The sequence below is a fragment of the Engraulis encrasicolus genome, chromosome 22 (assembly GCF_034702125.1).
Source record: "Engraulis encrasicolus isolate BLACKSEA-1 chromosome 22, IST_EnEncr_1.0, whole genome shotgun sequence".
In the NCBI taxonomy this organism is placed as follows: Eukaryota; Metazoa; Chordata; class Actinopteri; order Clupeiformes; family Engraulidae; genus Engraulis; species Engraulis encrasicolus.
The window spans coordinates 43,341,172-43,352,487 of NC_085878.1; the positions used below are offsets into that span (position 1 = coordinate 43,341,172).

General features: G+C 44.9%; 1 protein-coding gene across 1 annotated transcript in view; it reads right to left on the reverse strand.

Moving 5' to 3' along the window:
• Window positions 1-681: 681 nt before the first annotated feature.
• fes (FES proto-oncogene, tyrosine kinase) overlaps window positions 682-11,316 on the reverse strand; it is a 51,414-nt gene continuing 40,779 nt past the window's right edge. Inside the window, exons 14-20 of the mRNA XM_063189141.1 lie at window positions 11,282-11,316; window positions 10,389-10,507; window positions 8,373-8,467; window positions 7,593-7,716; window positions 6,301-6,458; window positions 3,196-3,318; window positions 682-911 (exon numbers count right to left, since the gene is read on the reverse strand). The exon at window positions 11,282-11,316 is cut by the window's right edge and continues 19 nt beyond it. Coding sequence (XP_063045211.1) covers window positions 778-911; window positions 3,196-3,318; window positions 6,301-6,458; window positions 7,593-7,716; window positions 8,373-8,467; window positions 10,389-10,507; window positions 11,282-11,316 — 788 coding nt within the window. The 3' untranslated portion in view covers window positions 682-777. The remainder of the gene's footprint in view (window positions 912-3,195; window positions 3,319-6,300; window positions 6,459-7,592; window positions 7,717-8,372; window positions 8,468-10,388; window positions 10,508-11,281) is intronic.

Here is an 11,316-nt window from a genome sequence, read left to right on the forward strand (position 1 = left end):
GTGAAATGGTCATGTGAAGAGTGTGTGTGAAGAGGGGTGCGAATAGTGGGAATATTTAAATCACCTTTGGATTAAAAAGTTGAAATAGAATTAATTGAAATGTGGTTTATTATCTCAATTTTTAATTACAATTTTTAGATTTAGTAGTTTTTTTTCGAGAAACATTGAGATTTTGGGGGGGAAAACGCCACTTATCAATTAATCGTTAGTCGATCGATAAGGCTATCAACCAATGATTAATGAATCAATTGATAATTTGCATCCCTAGTGTGTGTGCATACGTGCGTGCATGCATGCGTGTGTGTGTGCATGCGTGTGTGCGTGCGCCTTTCCTCCATCCACGCATCGCAGTCTGTCATTCACAGAGGGAAGATGATGGAATCAGAGCTGGTGCCTCCTAGCCCAGGTGTTGCATCAGTAGGGCAATGTCTGTATTCATCCCATCTGTCTCTGGGAGATTAATATTGTAGAGCAGTCGTGTCTCCTCCTCCTCGCCCTGCCTCCCACGCCCCAGCAGTTACAGTAGTTATGCACTTTATCCTCATCTGTTTAAAGAGCTTAAGAGGGAATGCTCGAAATGCCACATCGGATGTTTCCAGAGTTTAAAAAAGTGAAAGGTGTGTGTGTGTGTGTGTGTGTGTGTGTGTGTGTGTGTGTGTGTGTGTGTGTGTGTGTGTGTGTGTGTGTGTGTGTGTGCGTGTGTATGCGCCCGGGCCCACCCGTGTGTGTGTGCGCGCGGGCGCACGCATGTGTGTTGTCTGGACCACACTATGTAGACTAATGGCACATGTTAGAGAGCTGCAGCCTTATTTTGGTGAAGGAGGGCCGGTTCCTCTGGTCGTACTGCCAGCACTGGGTCATCAGAGCATACACGTCAGCCGGACAGTTAGTGGGCGCTGGAAGTCTGAAGCCTGGGGGACATACAAAACACAAACACTCGCAGATGACACACACTATAATGTGTATAGTGGGACAACTCACACACGTGGATGTGCACACGCACGCACACACATGCACGCACACACACAGAAACACACACACACACACACACACACACACACACACACACACACACACACACACACACACACACACACACACACACACACACACACACACACACACACACACAGAGAGACACAGACACGCACACGCACACACACGGCAGATTGCAAATATTCAAAAGTACAAATGCAAACACACCCACGCATAACCAGAAAGGTTTCAACAAACAAAACAAAAAACCTATACTGGCACTGCACACACACCAGCACAAACCTTTCTGACTACACTGCTATCAAGAATCATGAGTAAAACTGTGTGACTAATGCCAACAGATTATTTTTCTAGTATCAAAACATTATTATTTGGCCTCAATGTAGCAATCACATTCCCCACGTCACACTATTCCATATTGCACTGACACCTGGATACAGGTAATTTGTTTGTAGAGATAGCAACTGTGTGCTCAATCTGGTAAGCTAGTATTCATAATAATAATAAATAATCCCTTCATTAAGTAAATACACCATGTATTACAGAAACAACACAAATCCTATTGTGTGATGTTTATCTTATCGCCATGGTGACTGTGTGAGATGGTGTGGTGACAGGGCTAATGCCTCCAAGATGACTAGCTTAACAGATGGCCTTTAAAACAATGATCCGTGAGACTCTCTCTCGGTCCAGAAGCCATCTCTTAAGAAAAATGTATGTGCAAAAAAAATAAAAAATAATTCTATTTCTATTTCTATTTCTATTAATGAATGGTTCCTTTTGCTGTATGACAGCTTCCCTGGCATAAAAACACCATAATGACTGTTCACTGTTAGCAAACAAACACAAAAAATATCCCATTTTACATTTACATTAAAATAATGTTATGTTTTTTAAAGATCTCCCTCCTTAAATATGCATTACCTTAATAAAGAAATGCAAAAGATCGAAGATTTTCATTTCCCATACTTTTTTTCTCCAAAGTGGTGGTTGTTGTCACTATGCAATAGCTTACTTGGCAAAATAAACTCATAATGGCGTCTTGCTTCCGACAAAAAAATCTGTTACCTTTTCATGTTTCCAAAACAAACAATGACAAAGCAGAACTGGAACATCTCTCATCCCAAATCAACAATTACTTTAATAAACATGTTACTAATACACATACCAAAAACAGCTCATCCTCTCTGAAACGCTGGTATTTTTTCATTCAGTAAGCTGTTGTCAAATAAACTGTTTGTTGTGATTTATCTTCCCAAACAACAAAAGTCTTTTTACGCAGGACAAGTACTTATTATGTACTTATTATGTTGCTAAACTTGTGTTGTTCTAAAAGCTTAACAGATGAATAATTTAAAGCCTCTTCCCAGAGAGATGCTTTATTGTTTGCAGTCCAGTGGCAAGAAGCTGCACTATTCATATTACAGACCATCTGAAACCATGTTCTGTCACACTGTTGAATTTGAAACAGGCCCTCACTAGAAGTTTTTAATTTCCCACGAGAGCCGATATTTCATCATGAAACATGAATCATGCACGGATGACTTAAAAAGTCTAATTTGAGTCGGCATAGATTGATGAGTATGTTCTTCATTGTGAGTGTGATTGACTTGCGTGCCAGCACATTAAGACCAGTGCTTGGCAAGCGTTTCACAGAGCAGTATTTTATTACCAGCGGAAACATATCACACCCACACACATGGTATATGAGATAGGCATGAAACAACCGTGAGACACATCCTGGGATCGAGCCTACACTATCCTGACATGACCTGAGCGAGAGCGAGTGTGTGTGTGTGTGTGTGTGTGTGTGTGTGTGTGTGTGTGTGTGTGTGTGTGTGTGTGTGTGTGTGTGGTCTGAGAGAGGGAGAGATAGCACACTAGAGTGAGAGAGAGAGTTCACAAGAGAGAGTTCACAAGTGCACGAGAGAAAAAGAAAGAAAGAAAGAAAGAAAGAAAGAAAGAAAGAAAGAAAGAAAGAAAAAGAGAGTTAGAGAATGTACCAGAGAGAGAGAGAGGAAGGGAGAGAGAGAGGGGGGGGAGGGGGTTCAAACGCCTCTGCCCTCTCTGAAAAAGGAAAGAAACACCAAGACAGGTGTGTTACCCACATAGCCTGCAAATGCACCAAGCTCTTCACTTGGCACAAATCCACAGACAAAAACCAGAAAGTCCAGGCCGCAGGGACATATAAGCACTAACCTCTCTCCACCTCCTCTCGCGTCTGCAGGTTGGACATGTTGGCATAGGGGGTGGTGCCTCGGCTGAACGTCTCCCATAGCAACACGCCGAAGCTCCACACGTCGCTCTCAGAGGTGTAGCGCCCTGAAACCACCAGCAGATGGAAGCAATGAGATACGAAACACTGGACATCGGAAAGCCTCACCAACGGTTGAGTCCTCATGACTGGACAGCAAAGCTGGCTGCACAAGTCATATTATGCTGTACTGCACAGCATGAGGTCACAGGGCAACAGCACCAGTGAAGTGGCACAAAACCAAAGTCTCAAGGCAACATTAGGCATCAGTGCTGAAGTGATAATACGGCTCCTCCAAAAGCAGTGTCCAGCAGTCCCAGGCAGCGTTACTCGTTGCTCGCCCAATTGGGCTGCTTAGACTGACCGGATAAAAAGGCTTAACAAGGGGCATTTGGGGTTTTTTTCTGCAGATGCATGACCATGAAAATCAATTGAACTTTGTTTAAATTGGGCGGGATTTAATGCTTCCAGCCGCTATTAGAGCAGTCTCATCTGGCAACCCTCGTCCTCTCTCTCTCTCTCTCTCTCTCTCAGGCTCTAAACCAGATGAACCTTTTCATTCGAAGGGCCACTCAAAATTGCATAAAGTCCTTCCTCCAAGGGCCAAACACAAACCAGGATTTCCCCCTACACTTGAGACCTGTATTGAAGGCGGACACCTTGACAACAGACCCCACCTTCACAAGGTCCCCTGAATATATAACCGAATTGTAATGCAAATGTAATTTCCAAGATTGCTTTACAAAACATGGCATATTTCATGTGAAACTGCATAACATTAAAATTATATCGGGGGCCGGATACAACGGCCTCACGGGCCATACTCCCACCCGAGCTATAGTATCCCCACCCATGCTCTACACTGTCATCCATGTAGCTTCCATGTTGAACAGCAGATGATTGGATAGTGACCAGTGTGTGCAGTGGTGATGTGGGCATGTGAGAGTAGAATGTAGGAATAGGGGACAGTGTGTGGGCACGTCTGTATCTGTACTGCCCGTCACTATGTGTGCTTGTTTGCCTGAATGTGTGTGTTTCGGGGGTGTCTGTGAGTCTGTGTGTGTGTGTGTGTGTGTGTGTGTGTGTGTGTGTGTGTGTGTGTGTGTGTGTGTGTGTGTGTGTGTGTGTGTGTGTGTGTGTGTGTGTGTGTGCGACTATGCGACTGTGTGTGCATGCACAGTGTGTCTGTGTGAGGGTCTTGTCAGTCAGCTCTCTGACTCACTCTGACAGGAATAAATTCAATCCTGGTTTCCAATTTGCGGCAGCTCCTCTCCCGTATATGACAGCAGATAGTTTGGCTGCCGGGCAAATTTGGCTGGTGATAACAACATGACGGCTGACTGACACACAAGCAATAGACAAACACAACGCAGCGCCACAGGCAAAAAAAGAAAATCAAGTCAATAAAGTTGCCTCTCGGATAACAAGAAGGGGATGAGCTAGAGACGCTGAGATAGATAGCCAGAACCATGCAACAGAACACTATTGGGAGCATGATGATAACACGCGCTTTTAGCAGACAAGCTAACACCCAGTGGCTCATAGATAAGATGTACAGCATCATAGAGATTGAGAACAAAATACTTAAAGACACTCTGTCAAGGGTGAAACGTTTTGGGGCAGTCGTGGCCTAAGGGTGAGATCAGAAGGTTACAGGTTCAAATCCCACCCTCACCTCTCCCTACACATTGCCAAGGGACTGTAAACATTACGCTATAAATAATGACTGCAAGTTGCTTTGGATGGAAATGTCAGCTAAGTGTAATAATAATGTAATGTAATGTAATGTAAGGTACAGTTATCTGCTTGCGCCAGACTTATGGAATGCTTTGTTGTGAAAACACAGTCTCAAAAGGCTTATTAGACTGGCTGGTGATAATAAGGAGCTATATGCAAACATAAAGAACGTCAGCCCAAGGACACTGTTCCTTAATTTGTTACATAATTGTTGAAAATTGCCACTTAATTGCGACTGAATTGCTATATACAGCATCACTTATGAAGGAATGCTGCTTGCTATTTGTGCAAAGAAGAGCAGTGCAGTAACTACCTTTATTATATGGTGTGACGTCATCGGTCGAATGCTCCATTCATTTCAATGGGGCTCCCCAACGTTCGCACGTCTGATATTTGAGATAACGGACGGGTTGGTCTATATCAGACCGCTGTCAATGGCAACAAGACTTTTCACTGCTAAAGCGAATGTTTCATATCACTCCGCAGAGGGTCCGGTCTTTTGTCACTCTAATCAGCTGCTGTGATAGACAACACCTGTTGTCTAGGCTAGCTGTTGCCTAGCGGTGTTCCACAACGGCACTGTTTTGTTTTGCGCAGCAACAATCTTTTGACATGAAAAATTATAATAAACTTAACATTAAATAAAGAAATGTCCCCGCCATGTGTGAATCATTTAAGTATATCCATATAATAAGCGGGTTAACGTTCGGCGAGTCGGTCGCTTTGTGGAATAGCAGCACTTCAGAGAGAACAAGACCCCTCCGCCCTGCGTCGGGGTCTAAAGATTCTCTCTGTCGTGCTGCTATTCCACGGTAGCGACTTTCTCGCCGAACGTTAACCCTTACGTATCTTTGTGTGCGTATGGTAGATGTGTGTGCATGTGTATGGTAGATATGTGTGTGTGTATGGTAGATGTGTGTGCGTGTGTGTGGGTGTGTGTGTATGGTAGATGTGTGTGTGACAGTGTGAGTGTGTGAGTATGTGTGTGTGTGTGCATAAGGTAGATGTGTGTGTGTGCGCACGTGTGTGTGTGAGAGAGAGAGAGTGTGTGTCAGAGATAGAGGTAGGCAGGCAAGCGTACCGTAGTTGAGGGCCTCAGGTGCAATGCGTGTGCGTGCGTCCATGCGTGTGTGTGCGTATATGCATGCTGTGTCTGTGTGCGTGTATGTGTGTGTGTGAGTGTGCGTGCATGCACGTGTGTGCATAAATGCGTGGTGTGTGCATGCATGGTGTGTGCGTGCGTGTGTGTGTGCATGCACATGTGTGTGTGTGTGTGTGTGTGTGTGTGTATATGTATAGCTAGTGTCGTCTACCATAATTCAGGGCCTCTGGTGCGGTCCACTTGACGGGGATCTGCTTCATCCCCCCGGTGGCCGCATACACCCCGTCCTCCTCCTCGCGGGACATGCCGAAGTCACTGATCTTCACCACGCTCTGCTCCCCCACCAGGCAGTTACGCGCCGCCAAGTCACTACAGCACAGCACGCACGGAGGAAGGAAGGATACAGATGAGGAGAGGGATGAGTGGTGATGAGTGGGGAGAGGGGGGGGAGAGAATAAGAGAGGGTGGTACAGGAGAAAGGGTGAAAGAAGGGGATAGAGAGAGGTAGATGAGAGGGATGGGAGAGAGACGAGTATAGAGTTTGGGGGGGATAGTGATTAATAGCATGAGAAGGGGTAGAGTGGGGCAGAAGAGAGGGAATAGGGCAGGGGTTGGCAACAAAAAAGAGACAATGAAAGAAAGAGAAGGAATGAGAGAGAGAGAGACAGAGAGAGAGAGAGAGAGAGAGAGAGAGAGAGAGAGAGAGAGAGAGAGAGAGAGAGAGAGAGAGAGGAATGACAGTGAGGGGGGATGAATGGGGAGAGTGGGAGGATGACCAGGGATAGAAAAAAGAAGAGAAAGAGGTATGAAGTTACAGAATGATGGGGTAAGCATGTGAAACTTAAAATAAAGAGCTTCACTTCAGCCTTTGTTGAAAACAGAACATGTTTCATGCTGCAGAAGGAAACTGTGTTCTTATCTCCTTCATGTGGATGTCATAAAACCAGTTTCTGCTCTCCTATCACCCGTCCATCAGTACATCCCTTTCTCTTCTCTTTCTTGGCTCTATCTTTCTGTCCATCTCTGTGTATTTCAGTGCTTCCTCTCACTCCAAGTTCTCTTCATGTGTTCATCTTCAACATAAACATGTGCATAAACACTTCACATTTCGCTTCGCCTCAGAATCATAGGTCTATGGTAATGTACCTCCTGTGTTACTTCATATAAGCCTATGTCTGATCGTTTGACTACCTGTCATCCTAACTAAAACTCTAAGCCATCATCTTAAACAGTTAATCACATACATATCATGTTAGACTGAAAATCGCAAGTTGCAGCTATAAAAAAAAATATTTCTGTGCAATTACCACGCTATGGCAATACTAATATGGTATAAGCCTTTTTTTAATCAGCAGCTACAAGCGTTTTTTCACCAATCGTGCATTTTTTTTGTTTTCGGAGGGCAGAGAGAGACTGTTGGGGGCCTGGGGCTACGGAGGGGGCGTCGCTCAGGGCACCAGCCATTGCAGGGTGGCCACTGCCCCTCCCCTTCCTGGTTCTCACCGGTGTATGCACTTGTTGCTGGCCAGGTACTCCATGCCGGAGGCCACATTCTCGGCCATCCTGATGAGCATCTGTGGCCTGAGGTGGTGGCCCTCGCTACGCAGGAAGGACAGGAAGTCCCCACCTGCGGGGCCGGGTGACAGGACAGACAGGTAAAGGCACAGGTACAGGTGCAGGTACAGTACGCAGAAACATGTGGGGACACACGTGCCGCATGACAACACACGTGAACACACGTGACACAGACACGCACACACAGACATCCTCCCTCCAGACACAAACACATAAACACATCACACACATTCCAACAAACACGTGCAAGTATGACATTACAGATACAGTACACAAACGTGGGGTCATAGAAATGTTGCATACAAATGATAGGGAACATTATGGTCATATACAGTGCAAGGGGGAAAAGGGTGATCATGAATAAAATCCTATCCCCTATGGCATCTAATCTTTGAGGTTAATTAAAACATGAATATTAATTGTGTGTGTGTGTGCGTGTGTGCGCACGTGTGTGCACGTGCGCGTGTGTGCGCAGGTGTGTGTGTGTGTAGAGTAGAGTAGAGTAGAGTAACTTTATTGATCCCCGGGGGCAAATTCAAGTGTCAAGTAGCTTAGATAAATACACATAATGCCCACATGGACATTAAGACACATCAAAACACATATAACACAGGTAAAAGTCAGGGATGGAAAAAATGAAAACTAGAAAAAAAATAAAAAGGCAATTGTGAAAAAACAATTGTGTGTGCGTGCTTGCATGCCTCTCACCTTGTACCAGTTCCATGACAATAAGGATGGGCTGTTTCTGCGTACACACCCCAATCAGTTTGACAATGTTGGGGTGATCATACTGTTTCAGAATCCTGCCAGTGATACATAGAGAAAGAAAAGAGTTCACATCAACATCAGCCTTTTGAGACTTCACCATTTGACTGCCTCTCGATACAAAAACAACTAGTTGATCAAGGGTGTCAATCTCTGGAGCAATGAGTGTAAACTCATCACGGAAAAGTCTTTCACTGACTGAGTTGATCTGTCTGTCTTGAGTTTTCAATGCGATCAGATGATTCATATTGATTGGTTTTCCCTTCCTGAATACAGTACCAGGATTGACACATCTTCCGCTGAGGGCACAGACTGTGTAGTTGGGGTTTATACAGTAAATTGGGTCGAGGATATGGATGGGTTAGTACCCAGCAACTTGCAGAAGAACTCAAATAATGATTCCCAGTCAGAAGGCCAGGGAACGACCCCACATCCTTGCCACTGAGTCTCCCCATAAATAATGAAACACACAGTGCTGCTCTCATTCAGCCTTGCCATTAGCCCTGAAGATACCAGATCTCAGAACAACTAACCTCTGTAAATACTTATTACATTGAGCTCCTTTCATTACCATGTCAGAGTGAACGTCACAGACATTTGAGCATTAAACGGGGACTCGGGAATAAATCGGGAATAAGGCCCTGGTCCATGTTTAACCCCTGAGCGCAGAGCCTCTGCTATATAACATTATTGTCACCAAAATGGCAATGGCCAAGTCTCAATCGTTTAGTTAATACTCTCTGCATTGTCATAGCAATGTTGTTATGATGTAGTTGAGTGTTTTAAGCCAAGAATCAATAGGCCCGCCGATGGTCCCATCTGCAGTAAAAGGCTACCCAGGGATAGGAGAAGTATGTAGACTGGTCTCTTGCTAGTTTACATAATGGTACCCTAGGGCTGAAGCACTGGAGCCTGGTTCCCATCAGACCTCTGTGTGTGTAGCTCTGGAGCCCCCTGGTGGAATAGTGGAGCTCACGAAGCTGCGCGGAACTACAGGTCGGGCAAGAGCCAGGCAAGAGAGCACTGTATCTGATTTTAGAAAATGTATACCGGATATGTTGGCATACTACATCACTTATCATGTATAAGACAAAAAAACATCCAAATCTCCAAATGATCTTTTCACCTCTCACTGGCTCTTCAGAGACCAATTACAATGGAAAGCGTGCAAAGTCGTTTGACCTTAATAACTCATACTTGGCAAACCTCCAGAAGTAGCAGAGTATCCTACTGTGCCCAGAGGTGTTGTACTATAGCCTAAGGGCAGCCGTGGCCTAATGGTTAGAGAGGTCGTCTTAAGATCAGAGGGTTGCAGCTTGGAATGCCACCCTCACCACTCCCTGCACCTCTCCCACCCATGGCTAAAGTGCCATGAAGTTCCAAATGCCCACACTGCTCCAGGGACTGTAACCAATACCCTGCAAATAACTGGGCATCACTTTGGGTAAAAGAGTCAGCTAAATGTAATGTAATACACTGGAGTCAGGCCCTGAAAACCAATGCAACCTAGTATGATATGTAGCAAAACACTCAAAGATCCAATTACTGAAGATGATGCTTGTGTTGAAACCTTTATGAAAACTTTTTTTTGCAATTTGCAATAGTTTCATGTCCAAATATGGCATTCACTGTCTAAAATGGCAGTAATACTACAGTTAAAAACTGCAGTTTATTTAATTCAGGAGAACAAAACATTTTTTTTTTCGTAAGGGAATTGAACAATTCCCACACACGGACAAATTCTGCTAAATTGTCAGTGTGGGTAAGCTTCATCTTTTTCTTTTGATCAGCGACCTACTGTATGGGTTATAGCTACTGTATGGGTCATCTCCAAGGCAGCCGCAAGAAGTTCTTTCATAGGGGAACAAAATAGGGTGAAGGACTGCTTTTCATGTAGATTTCAGTTCAAGGTTGTATGTGTGGGCATTTGGATAAATGTTTGTTAAGTGCTTCTCTCACCTGGCCTCCATGAGAAATTTGTTCTTCTGCTCTGGTGCAACACTTTCTCTGCACGATTTGACAGCTACCGGTGTGTTATCGGAACGCAACCGCCCACTAAACACCTCACCAAAGTTGCCCTGTAAATTCAGATGCAGACGAAGACACACACACACACACAAACACACAAACACACACACAAACACACACACACACACACACACACACACACACACACACACACACACACACACACACACACACACACACACACACACACACACACACACACAGTATACATTCAGACGTTGACATATTTTCCCAGTCAAATATGCACTTGTCTGCTGCTCATAGACAAAAAAACTTGCACACACACAAAACACACAAGTTCACATGTGGTCAACTGCAAGAACTTAGCAGGAACTCACACATCCAGTCTAGTACAACAGCATAGCAAAGATATGCACACAGCCAGAAACATAAACAGACTCACATGTCAACAACCTGCTAGGGTCAGCGGTGTGAATAAACAGAGTGATAATAAATAATTAAAACAAAACTTCTATGAAAGTATCAGTGGTATCTGAACCATATCTGTGCAAAATATGTCTTTTCTTTCTTGGTCTCTCTCCTGCTTCCGCTCATAAACACATGCAGGCACCCGCATACATACTGTAAACCCCCACAGATGCATGCATGCATGTACGCACACACACACACACACACACGCACGCACGCAGGCACGCACGCACGCAGGCACGCACGAAGGCACGCACGCACGCAGGCACGCACGCGCGCGCTAATGCCCTACAGGGAGCTGCCACAGGAAACATAGAATAGCAGGGATTTTTATGAAGAGAGAGAGAGAGAGAGAGAGAGAGAGAGAGAGAGAGAGAGAGAGAGAGAGAACTCACCCGGCCAATACTCTGGCCCAGTATGACATCGTCAT